Raw genomic sequence first — 17,542 nt, 5'->3', positions numbered from 1 at the left:
TGTATGCCAGCGATTATATGATTACTAATATGACGGTCATTTCTATAGAACCGGTCCTTTAATCTAGTTACATTTCTATAAAGTATGATTAATTCATGTATAAAATATCAGATCAATCATCACTACTATGGATAGCAACACCAGAACTGCAATGCTCAGCTACATTATCATCGTTGGGTTGATCGGATGCATTTCTCACAGTCTCTATAATATTATTATCATTCACGACGCTAGAGTCTTGATTGGATTCATATAGATCTTCCTCTTGTACTTCTTCAGTTGCTAAGTCATGATCAAGAATAATCTCCTCTATACGTTCATCCAAATCAACATTTCCATCATGATCCAGTCCCTCTTCAGAAGAAGCGGGCTGCTCGTTATCTTCCGTCTCAGATTCATCTGGAATAATCAAATGATCTAACTCATTATCAGAAGAATCATCATCATCATCATCATCATCAGTATCGCTAGCATTACCGCTGGTGTTCTCTTCATTAAGGGCATGTACATCAGCTCTCCTTTGGCTCTCAGCTTCTTGCCTTTCTTGATGTCTTCCTGCTTCCAATATTCCGTGTTGACGATTAATGAATGTTGCTAACTTCTCAGCTATTCCTGGAATAAGTAATAAGATAAATAATGAAATATTTTTTAAGGTTGCCATAATAATATTATCAGTTCTTGGATCTGGAATTATTCTTTCTAGTAATCTCATATCTGTAATCTTTTCTAATTGAATGATAATTTTTTCAAAAATTCGTTTATATATTGGTAATTTATCCATATTAACTTGATCAATTTCCCTCAATATGGAAAACATTAATAATTTACTATTTTCTAACTGAACTGGATCCATATTATCTTTATTGACCTGATAATTGTTAACACACTTAATGAATAATTGGTACGTATCATCAATCAAATCTTTCTTTTCTTGGAATCCATCATTATCTTCATCTTCATTAATTCCTTCAGTTACTGTCATGATTACCTTTTCAAGAGTTTGCTTCAATGATTTTTCATCTGCATTTCTACTTATGTCTGTTTCAATATTTGCAAGTTCATTGTCGTCTCCAGTAAAAGTGTTATGATTAATATATAAATCAATCCTGTCCATTTTCAATTCCGATATCAAGAAACTATCCAAACTAGGTTTATCGTTAATCAATTTTTTGAAATATTTAGGGGAAATGGTTTGTCCTTCCAAGAATGAAAGTATCTTATTTATCTTTGTATCATCAATTTCCTTTAAGTGGAAATAAGCTGACCATAAATCACAAATTTCCCTCGTGGTCCATAACGTTCTTCCGATCATTATTAATGCCAATAGAATTGTATATTTGTATGGTAATAACGTACCAAATTCTACTAAGACAAATAATGTGATGAAGGAATTTCTAATTAATAAGATAAATGTCCTAACTAACAATGCTCCAAAGGGAAGTATTTCTCTCAATCTTTGAATAATCGAGACATTTTCTGCATCATTATTACTATCAATATGTATTGTACGTGTTGGTTCCACAGGAATTGTAGATGATGGAGAAAGTACTTTGTATTGGTTTTTCTTGACTTTTAAAGCTAATGTCGATTCGATTTCATTAATAACTTTAGGTGATAATTTAATTGTATTATTCTCAGTTAAAATTTGAATATCATGGGAATATAACGGTATAATTTTACTATTGATTATCAATTGATATTTTTTAATTTCTAGTTCACTCAATTCTATAAAGCACTCTTTACCATCAATGAAACATTTCTTATAAATCTCTGTTGTTGTTTCGATTGGTTCACCTGATTCCGTTTCATAACATAGTTTTAATGGTTTCCTCTCATCACGTAACATCTCCTCGCAGTTTTGCTCTTCTAAGACACTTTCTTCTATATGACTTGATTGTTCATTATTGACGGGAATGTCATCAACATTTTCTTGAGTGGAGCTGCCTTTTGAAGATTGACGGCTATCATCATGGTGAGCGCTGCTAGAACGTAATGGCTTATCCCAAAAATCATGATTTAAATCCAAATGTTCTGCATCAAATTGAATATGCAATTTAATTTCACTATTATTACCGTTGTAACGATGAATATGGCTACTACTATTACTATCACGTCTCATTGAATTAATAGAGTTCAAAATTATGTCTGAGCCGTCAATACTTCCCAATAAATGACCTTTATAAATCAACCTAATATGGTCTACATTTAAATCTTTAGAATGTGTATAGAGACAGGATATGAAATGTTTAACCTGTAACACTGTGGTTTGAGGATTAATCCACATTTCATAATCGGATAATGCAATATCTGAAATGAATTCTAATTTGACGCAAGTTTCATCATGTTCTTGTTTATGATTCATTTTAAGCATCACTGTTAAGTAATCATTCTTTGCCGGAAGGAATGTGTAATCAAGCAAAGTATCCAACTTCATATCTTCAAGTGAACTTGGTTCCATTTCATTCAAAGTGAGCATTTTTTCAGAACCCTTAATTTGTAAATGTGTGAAATCAGAGAAATTATGAGCCTCACAATTTTGACATATATTCAAGTAGTTCCCATGTTCATCAACACGATCAGAACTAAAAATTTCGTACTGGATCACAGAATCTAAGGCAAATTGTAATAGGTTTTTAACTGAAGTGGTCTCTATGGGTGAATTTTTGGCAACGACAGTGACGAATTTATCTCTCGATAATGAATTTATCTTCAAGATGAGATCAATCTTCTTGAATTCCAAAATCCGGTCGTAGTTCAAATTGATGGAGCTATGTGGTTCATTTTCAGTCTTTTCGAATTGGAAAAACAGTGTATTATTATCGTTAGGGGTTGCTGAAGGTCGTCCGCTGTTTCCTTCATTAATAAAAGTGTCACATAACTGACTTAGATCTACTTCTTCTTCATTATATTTCAAACAATAGTTTGTGATAGGACCTAACTGTATAGGTAATCGAGAATGAACATATTGCAATACACGATATAGTGGTGTTTTTGGATGAATATTTATGTTAATGGGTTCTCCGTCTGGAATCCATTCCAAATTCGTTGAAGTAATAAATACATGTACCGGAGGTTCTATTATACACTCCATTTTTTAGTTGTTTTTTATTGTTACTGTTAGTAATAGTTACTTTTAGGAGGAAATAATATCTGGTGTATGCTAGTTGAAAACAACCTCCACCTTATGCAGTTATCATTTGAAGTTATAATTATACATATATATATATTGCTATTACTATAATTGCCGCGCTGTTCTTAATTATATAGAGAGAACCAGATCACCTTAAAAGATAACGGTTGACAACTTCTGTTAAGTCTCTCTACTGACAATTGCTATACTATAGATGTATCCTACTGAATTAGATATTTCCAGTGAATTGAAGATAGAGCTATTTCCATAATAAGTCGTCTTTTTGGTGCCAATTTGCCTTTAGGGTGGTCTATTTACAAAAGTATAGGTAGAAAAATAAATAAATAAAGAAGTAAAAAAATTCAGAAATCACTTTCCAGTAGAAGATCCATGAAGTTTGCTCTCAAGATCAGCCAATTCTGTTTCCAAATCCTTAATTGATTCTTCACTCTCTACCGTTTTCTTTCTTGCCACTTCTGCTTTCAACCTACGATCTTTGATCTCTTGATCTCTTCTCTCTAATTCTTGAATCCATAATTGTTCTCTTCTCTTTGCCTTCTCTTTCAACTCATCTTCTTTACTCTTAATTGCCTTGGCAGAAGTAGTCCCATACAAATAGGACCCTGTCACTAAAGCGACCAAAGTGGCACCCTGTAAACCTACACGCCAACGGAAATAATGTTGAGCTCTCACTTGATTACCGATTCTAACATTTTGAGCAGCTAATATAACTGCCCCAGTGGTTAATAATGCTCCAATGGGCACTAACGGTTCCCTTTTACAATGGAAAACAATCTTATCCCAAATAGGCATTTCCTCTAATTCAAGGGCCTCTCCCCTTTTCGGATCAAAACTTGATGGTATACTGGACATCTTGCAGTATAATATATATGTATGATTCTGTTCAATTCCTTATACTTATACTTTGATATATTAAGCTACTTCTTGACCAACCTAAAGGTATATATGTTTACTTAACATCCACATTAAAAGGTCTTGACAATTCGGCCCCTTAAACATTATCTAACAGATATTATATTACAATGTATTATTTTTCCTCGCCTTATTGTAATATTTTGTATTTTTGAAAACTAATAACATTTTTAGTATACAATTCAACAGTGAGAATTCATTCAAGTTATACACACAGATACATACTGGTACTTATCCATGGCCTTTATTCTCTCTCAAATCTTACCTATGATATCTTGTTAATTTGATTTCAGTTTTATGTGCATACCTTTCTCATAACTTGTATGATAATGATTACTATGATGTTAGCGAATCACAGTTCTTCATTGCTAGGTGCCAAGAAGGTACTGTTATTACACATCTCAAGAACCCATCTTGTCAACTTAACTACGTCCTCATCCAAATTGACATCCTTTAATAAATCATCGTATTTCAATACAATCTCCAAAAATGCACTAATCGACAAATTATAAAGCACAGAAATAACATCAACTTCTTCTTTGATTTTTTGCTCTTGCTCTTCCCCTTCAGAATATATAGCCGTTACATCTTTAAAAGGTGATGGTTCCCATTCAGTAAACTTCCCTAAACAATTAATAGATAACTGTAATGATCTTAAGACGTCACCGACAGAAGCAATAACGGGACCCCTTGGTGATTCATCTAGTGAATTAATTAATAAAGCCATCAATGATATCACACTTTCAGCATGACAAATTGGTAATGGGACTAATTTGTCTGCTTCATTCTTCTTTGATGTGCAAAACATGCTGAAAAATGATAAATGCGGTATCGTCTTCTCTGCATTAGATGATGATGAGGATGATGGTGTGATTGATGGGAAGAAAAATGAACTTAATGATGATTTGATAGTATTGACAATGAAATGGAAGAATCTTGTAAGTCCTGTACTATGTGTTAAGATCGGTTCATTGAAAGGATGTGTGGGTACGTTTGATGGACTACGTTGATAAATCGACGGTGATGATGATGGTTGGAAACGACGTCCCCTTGAACCATGTGCTGGTGGAGGTGTCAATAAAACATTCTCATCTCTTAATGGCATACGGTGACGGGATGATGTAGTTGCCATTCTTGATGGAAGTGGCATTGGTACATTTTGTAATGATTCGTATTTAAGCATGTTTGGTGATGGAGCATTACCAAATATCATTTCATTTCTTATTATTTCTTCTTGCCTTTGCCTATCAAATAATGACTTATCACCAAGATTACTATTACTAGTGGCCAACATGGTCTTTGGTTGATTCACACTAGATTGAATTTCGATATTTCTTAGATAACCAGTAACAGATTCATTTGTATTTTGAATTACCAATAAACATTCTCTTAATATTAATGGCCATAGATTTGAATCTTTAAAATTAGGTTTATACAATGGTAACCTTAACGAACTATCACTTGAAGTAGCTCTGTATGCTAATTCTTGGAATGCAGTTAATTTTGTAAATGCCCTCTTGGAACTTAAGCCATCTAACAAAATTTCCATGGAATTTGGAGACAATGATGAAATTGGTTTACCCTTATGTAAACATCCAATTGACATATGAGCAGAAAATGCAACGTTGATAAATTCAAAATTCATAAAAATCCAGAACGATAATATTGCTAACTTTAAATTGGAAATGAAACCAATCAGTATTAGACCTCTTGGAACAATATTAAACGGTAAAATCAAAGATAAAATTGGGACCATTATAGGCAAAGTTATAGTCATTATCAATGATTTGATAACCAGATGACGTAAACTCCTACTGATATATTGCTGAGGTAATTGAATTTGACTTTCAAAGGGAAATGAAATTTTATCCTGGTCAAATATATTATGCTGTAAATTGTACAATGTTGGAATGAGTAACCAAACGTATAGTTTATGTAATGAGGCAGAGTTTCTTGATAAAGAGGAAATTTGGAAACAATCTCCCAATGCCAGAGCAATGGCAAATGTACCCACGCAGTAAATAAATTGGTACACAACGAATCTAGTTGAGCACAATTGCCCAAATATAGTAGTATACCAATTAGAATATCCAATGGATTCAACGTGTAAATAATTTTTCCTTGTGATTATAATGCTTATGGATACAATATAAATGAATAGAAACCTTGGGAAAAATAAAAGAACTCTCTCCCATGCAAACGACTGAGGACTAGACAAGATAGTAATGAGAAGTGTTTGTAGCAACGTAGTAACGAAGAATAATCTGGTTACCAAATGACTGAAACGCGTCTTGCAGATGTCGCTGAATATTGCATGATAAGAATACCTCGTGTTGGAAAGCAGTGGTTTTTGTCTCTGCATAATAATTAATACTTCTCCTGTCCTTTCGTATTGAATATCCAGATTGATATCTAGCAATTGCAGTAGTTCTCCTTTATAGTGCCTTCTTAGACTGTGAGAAGATATCATCAAGGTCTTCTTCATAAAAGACGAATTACAAGGAAAGTAAAATTCTTCGATGATTCGGATCGCGAAAGTTAGAAGAAACATAAATAATTTGACACTTCGCCATAATTTGAACAAAGTGGAGTGGAGATTAGCTTTTGCCATCGTGGACCTAAGTGACCTTATTTATAATCTAAAGAACCATAGGAGGCTACCTGGTATTACTATTACATAAAATGGAAGAAAAAAAACCAACAAGTTTGGTTAATGAAGAAATACAGGCAAAATTAGATAAAAAGTTAGGTCCAGAATACATCTCCAAAAGAATTGGGTTTGGCTCTAGTAGAGTGGCATATATTGAAGGTTGGAGAGCCATTAATCTAGCTAATCAAATTTTTGGATATAATGGATGGTCTACAGAAGTTAAAAATGTCACTATAGACTTCTTAGATGAAAGACAAGGGAAATTTAGTATAGGGTGTACAGCTATAGTGCGTGTTACTTTGGCAAATGGGACATACCGAGAAGATATAGGATATGGTACTGTAGAGAATGAACGTAGGAAGCCAGCTGCCTTCGAAAGGGCTAAGAAATCAGCTGTCACAGATGCTCTCAAGAGAGCACTAAGGGGATTTGGGAATGCGTTAGGAAATTGTTTATATGATAAAGATTTCCTTTCCAAGATCGATAAAGTCAAATTTGATCCACCCGATTTTGATGAGGGAAATCTGTTTAGACCTTCTGATGAAATCAGTGAGAACTCAAGATCAAACACAATGGACGCATCAGATTCAGCGGTACCTACAAAACGACGCCAAATTGGAAAGATAGGTGTGCCACATAATAATATTCCTATTGAAACTCCACAACAAACTAACAGACCAATTAGGAACGCTGCCTCCATCGATCAGCAGAATAAACAAAATACATCTATGAGTGAGCCTCCGAAGACAGGACCTGCTGGCGAAAATGTTCCCCCGACAACTGCGAAGTCAGAACAAGATGACCTTTTAGATGATTCATTTATGTTCAGTGATGATTTTCAAGATGATGATTTAATGGATAACGAAGAAGACCAGGTATTAAAAGATACAATGGAGGTACCATTGGTGCCCCCTGCCAGTAGGGGCCCAATTATCAACGAACCTGTGACTTTTGTAACAGCTAAGGCAGCTACTACTTTGCAAAATAAAGCTCAAGTCACTGATGACAGCATATTTGATCCAAAATATCAAGCGCAATCAATAAAACACACAATTGATCAAACGACCTCAAAACATGTACCAGCAGATACTTTAAAAGAAAAAGGAGTTAGTCCTTCAAGAGAGGAATTATACCAAAAGTTTGCTCCAAAAGGGAAACAACTCGATTCAAACACGACAAATCACCAACAAACTGAGTCACCCGAATCCTCTACAACAACGGCAAAGCCTAGTAGCCAGCAGCATGCATTTGTGACGAATCAAACCACTCAAAAACCGAGCACTACTGCGCAAACCTCCAGATTTGCACCTCCTTCCAAAGTCATACATCCAAATCCAGCTCTCTCTTCTACAATGTCGGCCAACAGTTCTAAAAGTATGAGAAGAGAAATCGGGAGACCTAAAATCAATCCTTTACAAATGAGAAAACCGACTCCTTAGCTGGCACCCCATATTTACATGATGCATATATTCAAGTACATAATCATAATTTATCCCTATGCTGGATAAAAATGTTAATTCAAGCCATTAGCGTTTCGTTTAATCACTCAAGTGATATATATATATATATTAAAAGAAATCCATCCGTGAACGGAGATTTGTAAGTATTGATCGAGAAAACCTCAAATTGTCGCTAAAACCTTTTCCAACTGTACTCAAACCCACGAACTCTCACTTTGTAGTGTTGTCTGCACATTGTAATTTTAGCAGTTCAATCAAACCTTGTACCTGGAACATTAATGTCAGGTTAAAATCGATCGATCGCTTAGTACAACTCTTTGGTAATACACCAATTCATTCTTTGGTTGGTATAATTGGTTACTAAAAATAGTTGTCGTTGGTTTGTTCATGTTGAGTACGCTACAGAGGTTTAATAAATAATGATAATAATAAATAAATAAATATATCATAATAGGTAAGGCAGTTTGTTAAGCAAGATTTTCATGTTCTTCCTCTTCATCTTCTGTATCTAATGGACCAATCCATTCCCAACATTTCATAATATCACCATGAATCTCCATCAATGTCGATTTAATATTACTGTTATTATGCTCTAAATTCTTTTCAACGTGCTTCCAAAGGTAGGCCTTTCTTTTAAAATCGACTACGTCAGCCAAAAAGATGTCCCTCAATTGGATGGAACTTAAATACGGAGGGTTAGATCCCTGTTTCTTAACTTTTTGTAATCTCTTCAAAACGTCTCTTGTAACCGTTACAATTTTAGCCTTTTCTTCAAAATAGTTTTTCAACTTTTTTTCAACTATCTTAGCTAGCGTGGCTGTCGATAAACCTGTCCATATCAAGTATCTATTTCTTCGATACGTTTCATAGATTTCCCATTGGAATTTGCACTTGACGCTGACGTGCTTCGTGGATGTCGATCGAAAAGTCCCCTTCTCTTTTTTGCTCTTGGGAATTTTGGTGAAGATATCTTTTCTTCCCTTTATTATCATTGGCTGTGCTTGAGTCATTGGCGGTATCCTTTGCAAACTTCGTGTCATCGTTCTGTAATTTAAATAAAAAATGTTAGTATTGTTGTTCTTAGGCCGTTCTATTGAAAAAGCATTAAAAAAAAAATTAGTACTCACTTGCCTCCAAATAACTTCAGGTTCTTCCTTTAAGTTTGAAATAACTTGATTCCAAATATCATTAAATTCGTCATCATCAATCCAAGGCACACGGGCTTCGTTGAATATTTCATATAATTCTTCTTCGGATAATCCACTTCCGATATCATCAGTACTTCTACCACATTCTATTTGGGCGTTCTTTGTTCTTAAAAACTCCAAACTTTTTTTAACCACTTCAGAAACCAATTGATCTCTTTGATCATCCCTTTGACAAGATGCACTAACGGGTAGTAATCCAAATAAATTCCATCTCGATTCAACTAATCTATATTTGGGTCTACACTTCATTTCCATATTTGAATAACAAATGGCGTTTTCAGGACAGGGCAAACATTCTGGTTTCAGGTATGTTTGTAAAGCGGAGTCAATTTCGTATGCATATGGATAATCAACGTTCCTCATAATTAAACTGGGCCTATTATCTACTTCAGTACCACAATAACCTACCATAATTCTTTGTTCTCTATACCATAATGCAATTATTACAGGTATAATCAATAGGAGTAAAAGAATGATTTTCTTTAAGAGACTGCATAACGTTTTTAAAATTTTCTTAATGCCTACAATGACTCTTCTTTTCTTTTTTGGAACTTGCTTTATTTCTTCTACATCGTCAGATTCTAGCGCTCTCTTCCCATTCTTTGTGATAGCTACCTTTTCAGTTTCTAGAGGGGATGACGAGACAGTCTCATTTTCAGATTGGGTACTTCTTTCGGTTTCTTCCATATTTATGTCATTATCTTCAGGTTCTAAATCTTTTTCCAATTCACCATCAGTAGATGATAACATTTCAGATAATTCTTCTAGTTCATCTTGTGATAAGGGATGTTTTTGACTAGAGGTTTCTTTAGTAGTTGTACTGGTATCAGCTAATGATACTATAGGTTGTGTGATATCTACTTTAGGAAGCGCATCACGCTTTATTGGTTTTACTATGCTATTTTGTTGGTTCGAAATGTGCGGTTTATCAGAAAATGGGGCTTTCTTTGAAATCTTTGGAGAAGCGAGTTTATAAGCTTTGAATATTGGAGAGCGTTTGATAACATCTTTACTAGGAGTTTTAATACGAGGAGAACCATGGTTCTTTGTATGTGATGGGAACCGTTGTGTAGCTGGCTCCCCTTTAGAAGAAGATGGCGTGGAAGTGTTTTTTTCTCCAAGCGACGACACCATTTGTGTTTCTTTAACTTTCGACGTAGGACTTACTTGCTCTTTAATAAGCTCTTGATTGGTGGTTTTATTGAAATCATTGTTTGTGTCTGTTTTCTCTTCATTTAATATTTTATCCAATTCTTCTACACGATCTTCGCTTTCCTGAACATCTTCTGCAGTTGGTAATTCTGGAGTTGTAATTCTTTGAGTTACACTTTTAGACGATGACTCTTCCTCACTAGACGAAATATTTGTATTATCATTAACATCAGCATCATTTTCTTCACTTCCGATTTCTTTTTGTTTGATGGGAGTTGCATTTTCAGACGATGGTTCTTGCTTGGGTAGTATACTTCTTGTGGTGTTCACTGTTTGTTTTTTAGGTGGAGATTCTATCGGTTGAATATTTGGACTTTCAGTTTCTAAAGATTTTTCTGTATTATTCGAACCAACATCTTCTTCTTCTTCTTCATCGGATTCCAATATTTCAATAATCTGTTGATCCATTGTAGGGGTACTTGCTCTATTAGAAGTATCTTTTTCCTTCTGGAATGATGACGATTCATCATTCGTATTATCGTTAGAACCTGAAACCAACCTCTTTGCCTTTTGGTACTCTAATTCAATATCTGAATCGTCAGAAGAAAAACTAGAATATGTACGTACTATGTTCTTCTTCTTCTCGTTATTCTTGATTAGTTTCGCTAATGGTTTCACGTGAGCTGCTGCTTCTTTCAGTTTATTGGGATCTTCATCATTTGAGCCGGCATTTTTGTTCTCCTGATGGAAAAACCCTTCAATTCCTTTATTAGGGCTAATATGAGGATGACTTCTATTTATTGAAAGACCTTCAATAGTTTCAGAATCAGAACCCGATGACAGATCGAAATTATTTATTGAAGTAGACTTATTAGGAGATTTGGATGGACTCTTTTTCGATACTTTATTGACAATTGGGGTTCCATCATTTGGAATACCAATTTTCCTTTTCTTTGGTTTAGGGGTTATTGAACCTTTACTTTTAATTTGGCTTGCAAATGATGTCAATGAATCTGAATCTGAGTCCGAAGAATCTGAGTTCAAGTTGGAATCTGAATCAGCTTGCCATACTAGGCCGTGTTTTGATGAACGAATATCTGGACTTTGGGACGTAGATGTATTTCTACCACTGGTATGATTGGTATCAATGATCCCTTCACTACTTGGTTGGGCATGTAAATGGATCTCCCTTAGTTCTGGAAGACGAGGTTCTATATTCTCTTTAAAAAGCTTTAATAAGTCACTCTTCTTAGAGCTAGATAAATAAGTAACATGATTTTCTGTTAATATTCTTCTTAAGTCAGGTACTCTCAACTTTTTAAAATTGAATCCGGGTTTTAGATAATCAGTATCTGAATTCATTTTATGCGAAGTTGGCCGCTATTCTATTATTTTTTTGTTTTCTTTTCGAAATAGTGTTGTTTTTATTATGGTTAAGTTTTTAAGCAAGGGTGATTGTATACTTTATAACCAACTTTCTTGCTGTATGTTTTAAAATTATTGTCCTTGTCGTCGTCAATGTCCCCATCACCTTCAGATGTCATACATAATTAAATGAAAACCATAAATCATTCTTGTGGAATATTCTCTTCCTCTTCTTATTGAGGATCTCAAAACGGTAAAAAGTAAACAAAAGGGGAAAAGGTACAAACCCTAAGAATACCCTGTAAAGTGGGGGTTTTGTTAACCCTATACAAAATTCAAATTTACCCTATAGAAATTGGGAAATTTACCTTACAGGACCCTAAACAAAAATGACCTAGGGTTAATTTCCTTTTTTTTTTTTTATTTTTTTTAAATTAAAATTGTTACTTTACCTTTAAAAAAGATTTGAGTATTTATTAACTTTTGCTAATATATAAGAACATAATTTGGCTAATTAGTGCAGCTAGAACGATCTCTTGCCATTCCACCCCTTTTGAACAATCAATAATCAACTACTACGTGAACAGTCCAGCAAGCTTTGATATAATAAGTCCATTAATTAACTTCCATCTTCTGCTGACTCAAAAAAACAACAATCAGAATTAGGAACGCGAATCAAAAATGAATCTTGATCAAACATCTCAAAACTTTTCTGATCTATCTTTAGAAGTAACACCTTCTAACGATGAACTGAACCCAAATTACTCTAATTTAGCACTAAACAATGATTCAAGGAAAGTTGATAGAAAGAATGTCGCAAATAGATTAGCTTTACAAACTTCAAGGGATAATATTGAGAGTCAGGATGACTTTATGTCCGGTAACGACGCCAACTATTCTTACCATGAGGAACAACAATTGAATGAACACAATTTGAAACAACTAGCTACTGATGGTTCCATCCCTGCAAACTCAGTCATCTATGATCAACCTCTACATTCTACAAACCTTGATGGATCCGCAAAGAAATCAAGAACTTTATCTACTAGTGCTCAACATACAATCCCTGATCCTCTAAGAAATACATGGGTAGATGATAGCAACAAAAAGGATAGTTATGCATACAAGATGGGGATGTTAGCTGATGATGCAGCTCAACAGTTCTTGGATTCTCCATCTCCAGAATTAATTGGACTCTATTCTAATGTTACTGATTGTAGAAATTTAAGGGCCAAGTATCAAACTTTATCGTGTCAAAACCCAAGTCAAAATCCGAAAAATAAACCTGATTGGGAAGTTTATCCCCCTCCACCTAAGCCATCTTATAATGCGGAGACTAAGACTGTTATAAATGTGGTAAATAAGCCAGATATGGAAGTGTTTGATTTTGATAAATGTGAAATTCCAGGCGAAGATTTAGATTGGGATTTCGATGTCAATGATGATGATTCTTATTTTGTTCATAAAAGTGGTGATAAAGACTCTAAGATTGCTGAAATTCCCACATTGCGTGATTATTATTTAGATTTAGAGAAAATGATTACTATTTCCTCCGATGGTCCTGCGAAATCATTTGCGTTTAGAAGATTACAATATTTAGAAGCACGTTGGAATTTATATTACCTATTGAATGAATATCAAGAAACAACTGTCTCAAAGAGGAATCCTCATAGAGATTTCTATAATGTTAGAAAAGTGGATACTCACGTTCATCATTCTGCATGTATGAATCAAAAACATTTATTACGTTTCATAAAGCATAAACTGAGACATTCTAAAGATGAAAAGGTGATCTTTAGAGATGGTAAAGTCTTGACATTAGCCGAAGTTTTCCAATCTTTAAATTTGACTGGTTATGATTTATCTATCGATACTTTAGATATGCATGCTCATAAGGATACATTCCATAGATTCGACAAGTTTAATTTGAAATATAATCCAATTGGTGAATCACGTTTAAGAGAAATCTTCTTAAAGACAGATAATTATATTAAGGGGAAATATTTGGCCGATATTACTAAACAAGTATTATCAGATTTAGAAAATTCCAAATATCAAAATTGTGAATATAGAATTTCAATTTATGGTAGATCCATTGATGAATGGGATAAATTAGCCGGTTGGATAGTTGATAATAAAATAATCTCTCACAATATTCGTTGGCTAATTCAAATTCCTCGTCTATATGATATCTATCATAAATCAGGGATTGTTAACAATTTTCAAGATATTTGTAGAAATATTTTCCAACCATTATTTGAAGTAACTAAGAACCCAAAATCTCATCCAAAATTACATGTCTTTTTACAAAGAGTCATTGGGTTTGATTCAGTGGATGATGAATCTAAAGTAGACCGTCGTTTCCATAGAAAGTATCCAAAACCATCTTTATGGGAGGCTCCACAAAATCCACCATATTCTTATTACTTGTATTATCAATATGCAAGTATGGCTTCATTAAACCAATGGAGAGCCAAACGTGGGTTTAATACTCTGGTTTTAAGACCTCATTGTGGTGAAGCAGGTGATCCTGAACATTTAGTCTCTTCATATTTGCTAGCACAAGGTATTTCCCATGGTATCTTATTGAGAAAAGTTCCCTTTGTTCAATATTTATATTATCTTGATCAAGTACCTATTGCTATGTCACCACTATCAAACAATGCATTGTTTTTGACGTATGATAAGAATCCATTCCCAAGATATTTTAAGAGAGGTTTGAATGTTTCATTATCTACGGATGATCCTCTACAATTCTCATATACTAGAGAACCATTAATTGAAGAATATTCAGTAGCAGCCCAAATTTATAAGTTATCAAATGTGGATATGTGTGAATTAGCAAGGAATTCTGTTTTACAAAGTGGTTGGGAAGCTCAAATTAAGGAACATTGGATTGGTAAAAATTTCAATCGTCCAGGTGTTGAAGGGAATGATGTCGTTAAGACCAACGTCCCGGATATTAGAATCAATTATAGATATGATACATTATCTACTGAATTGGAGTTAGTTAATCATTTTGCAAATTTCAGGAATAAATAATGCAAGAATATCCATAGAAGAATACCTATACTTGTCTGTATCCATTCTTTATATCAAAATCAAAGTTTATATATATATATATGTATATATCTATTCTATCCTCCTTTTATAACATAATTATTAATAAATAATATACTCATACTATAATCCTCAACCTCTACGATGATCGAATGTTCATAGACCTCTAATTTGAATAGCATTTACCAATGCCCGTGATAGCTCTGTAGTTGTTGCAGGTTGAAAATCCTTTTCCAACTTATAGATCTTTCTAACTAACGTTACATCATACATATCCTTTAAATTATCATCATTGAATTCGATCATAGTACCATCAACCACATCAAGCACCTCTTTATTAACGTCATCAAGTGATTCACCATTACTCAAAACTTTCAAACAAATAACATTTTTTGAATCATCTTTAATACCGAATTTCTTAAAGGCATCGCCAATATTGGAAGTAGGACTTAAACAAAACAAACATTCAGAAAGGATAGTCTTAGTTCTCAACCTATTATATTTATTTTCAATTAATGCTTTGTATATGGCACTGTATACTTGTTCTGTAGATACGATTAATTTCGCATCTAGGAATGCAATTTTGGAATCAGCAATATGAGATCGTATAACTTTGGAATTCGTCACGTCTTTGAATAACGTGATTGAAACGTTGTATTCTGGGAATTGTGGGATAGTGATTAAAGTCATTATGTGAGCGTTTTCCCTTGAGAGCTGTTCGGTCCTCGAGAGTTCTATGAATTATTGTTAGTTAAAACTATAAATCATGTTTTTTTTTTTCTATTAAAGGCGCCAAGTCCATTAATATAATATGTTTTTGTTAAAACAATACAATTTAGAACTTTCAAAAACATATAGCTTACAGAGATGGATTATAAACGTACAGATCGATCGAGGTCAAAAAGTGTACTATAGTGGACAGAAGGGGTGCTAATATACCAAGTTTTAACTTACTTCAGGAGCACAATAATGGAAGAATTATTAGCTGATATATTTAATACAAATGACGTTGAAAGAAAAATGCTATCTGATGAAGACAAGACTGAACCTAAAGATTGTAACGAAGGGGAAGATGCCAGTTTGTATAAATTATTAGATGAAGTCAGCGGAGGTAGGAAATTAATGAGTTTTCTTTTCCAACATCATGATGTAACACAGGATTCTTTCTCAACACGATCGTGGTATAGAAGAGATAATCCTATTATTAATAAATGTTATGATATTGGAGAGGAATGGTTGGAAGAAGAAAAATACGCAAGTAATTTCCAAAGTGGTAATAATATATCAATGGCTCTTCCCATTGATACACCAGTATTATTTGCATGGAGTAATAAGGGGACGACTACGAGTAATAAACTACTAAAAACAAAACAAGCGAAAGGAAAAGAAGAAGCAGAGGATGAAGAAGATGTATCACGACAGCCTCAGAAAGAGAGGAAGGAGGAAAGTACAAACCAAAAATTATTTAAATTAGCAAGTATTGGTCTTAAGGAAATAGTCCGAGAGCGGGATTTGTCCTCTTCTGAAATGTATAATACCATTCAGGGGAAACGACAAGATTCTAATAATATCTTAATCATGACTAATTCATCTACCAATGTCTACTCTGTTGGAAGTCAGGATACTGACAAAAATACATCTGTATTCGGGGAATCCACATTTAAGATTGACCCTTTGCAAAAATTTGTTCCAAGAGGAATTTCACATACAAAGAATGCTGATAAGGATGGAATCGACCACAAGAGGACGAAGCATAAATCCAAGGGGAAAAGTAGTTTTTGGTTTTGGAGTAGCCATAGTAAGAAGAAGAATGAAAGTAAGGGTAGTCGGCATACGAAAGATAAAAAAGAAAAATCCCCAGAGAAGGCTAAAAATGGGAGTGTTCCAGTTTTTGCTCTTGCAGAAAATGACGATTCAGAAAATGTTATTTTCAATAGCGAGGGTCAGTCATTCAATGAACCAAATAGTGACGTTAAACCACATATTATGAGACAGGAACCTCGCATCAGCGATAACGTGAGTGAATTAGAGAACTCAAAAGAAGAAAATGCTGTGGATGATGGATATGACGGTGAAGGCAAGAAAGATGACGCTAGTGAAAGCGGAAGCGAAGATGATTTTGGTGACTTTGAACAAGGAACTGTGGCATCGAATGTAAATAATGTACAAGAAAGTCTAGAGTCACCCTCACTGCCTAATAGTGAGACGATTTCATTTGGTTCCACGAAGTATAACTCTCCTTCCGAGACACCGACCCTGACAGAGACAGCTAGTCCTCCATCGAAGCCAACGAAACCCATATTCCCCATTTCACATAATCTAGACACTCGAATCAACAGTATATCTGATTTTACGCCCTTGCAACCCAAGAAAAGATAAAATTGCAACACATTGCTTGATTGAATCCATCCATCGGGCCATCAATCATATACTATCATGATTCCACAGTGATGGTTCCATGGTTCCATTGATAGTGATGGTTCTGGTTTTACTCATAATGGCGCCATAGCTATAACGTGAGACGGGTAACAGCCCTGCGCCATATTGAAAAAAATATTTCGCGTGTTCTTAATTAACTAAACTA

The 17,542-nt window shown here is 34.2% G+C and overlaps 8 protein-coding genes across 8 annotated transcripts; 3 read left to right on the top strand and 5 right to left on the bottom strand.

The window, feature by feature from the left end:
• Positions 1 to 112: 112 nt before the first annotated feature.
• On the bottom strand, positions 113 to 3,091 carry USA1 (Usa1p; the record flags this gene model as incomplete). The annotated part of the gene is made up of 1 exon (XM_003668939.1): positions 113 to 3,091. One exon carries the CDS (start codon positions 3,089 to 3,091, stop codon positions 113 to 115), a length of 2,979 nt encoding a protein of 992 aa, XP_003668987.1.
• A 408-nt stretch (positions 3,092 to 3,499) lies between these two features.
• On the bottom strand, positions 3,500 to 4,003 carry RCF1 (respiratory supercomplex assembly factor RCF1; the record flags this gene model as incomplete). The annotated part of the gene is made up of 1 exon (XM_003668938.1): positions 3,500 to 4,003. The coding sequence occupies one exon, from the start codon at positions 4,001 to 4,003 to the stop codon at positions 3,500 to 3,502; it is 504 nt and encodes a 167-aa protein (XP_003668986.1).
• A 412-nt stretch (positions 4,004 to 4,415) lies between these two features.
• On the bottom strand, positions 4,416 to 6,674 carry NDC1 (Ndc1p; the record flags this gene model as incomplete). The annotated part of the gene is made up of 1 exon (XM_003668937.1): positions 4,416 to 6,674. The coding sequence occupies one exon, from the start codon at positions 6,672 to 6,674 to the stop codon at positions 4,416 to 4,418; it is 2,259 nt and encodes a 752-aa protein (XP_003668985.1).
• Positions 6,675 to 6,745: 71 nt separating this feature from the next.
• RAD52 (recombinase RAD52) lies at positions 6,746 to 8,152 on the top strand (the record flags this gene model as incomplete). Its single annotated transcript, XM_003668936.1, has 1 exon — positions 6,746 to 8,152. One exon carries the CDS (start codon positions 6,746 to 6,748, stop codon positions 8,150 to 8,152), a length of 1,407 nt encoding a protein of 468 aa, XP_003668984.1.
• Positions 8,153 to 8,640: 488 nt separating this feature from the next.
• SRC1 (Src1p) lies at positions 8,641 to 11,895 on the bottom strand (the record flags this gene model as incomplete). The annotated part of the gene is made up of 1 exon (XM_003668935.1): positions 8,641 to 11,895. The coding sequence occupies one exon, from the start codon at positions 11,893 to 11,895 to the stop codon at positions 8,641 to 8,643; it is 3,255 nt and encodes a 1,084-aa protein (XP_003668983.1).
• Positions 11,896 to 12,579: 684 nt separating this feature from the next.
• Positions 12,580 to 14,940, top strand: AMD1 (AMP deaminase; the record flags this gene model as incomplete). Its single annotated transcript, XM_003668934.1, has 1 exon — positions 12,580 to 14,940. The coding sequence occupies one exon, from the start codon at positions 12,580 to 12,582 to the stop codon at positions 14,938 to 14,940; it is 2,361 nt and encodes a 786-aa protein (XP_003668982.1).
• A 174-nt stretch (positions 14,941 to 15,114) lies between these two features.
• Positions 15,115 to 15,648, bottom strand: CGI121 (Cgi121p; the record flags this gene model as incomplete). The annotated part of the gene is made up of 1 exon (XM_003668933.1): positions 15,115 to 15,648. One exon carries the CDS (start codon positions 15,646 to 15,648, stop codon positions 15,115 to 15,117), a length of 534 nt encoding a protein of 177 aa, XP_003668981.1.
• A 279-nt stretch (positions 15,649 to 15,927) lies between these two features.
• Positions 15,928 to 17,337, top strand: LFT1 (Lft1p; the record flags this gene model as incomplete). Its single annotated transcript, XM_003668932.1, has 1 exon — positions 15,928 to 17,337. One exon carries the CDS (start codon positions 15,928 to 15,930, stop codon positions 17,335 to 17,337), a length of 1,410 nt encoding a protein of 469 aa, XP_003668980.1.
• Between the last annotated feature and the right edge of the window lie 205 nt (positions 17,338 to 17,542).

This window comes from Naumovozyma dairenensis, chromosome 3 (assembly GCF_000227115.2).
Source record: "Naumovozyma dairenensis CBS 421 chromosome 3, complete genome".
Classification (NCBI taxonomy): Eukaryota; Fungi; Ascomycota; class Saccharomycetes; order Saccharomycetales; family Saccharomycetaceae; genus Naumovozyma; species Naumovozyma dairenensis.
The sequence above is the reverse complement of the archived record's forward strand: the minus strand, read 5'-3'. Positions and strand labels throughout refer to the sequence as shown.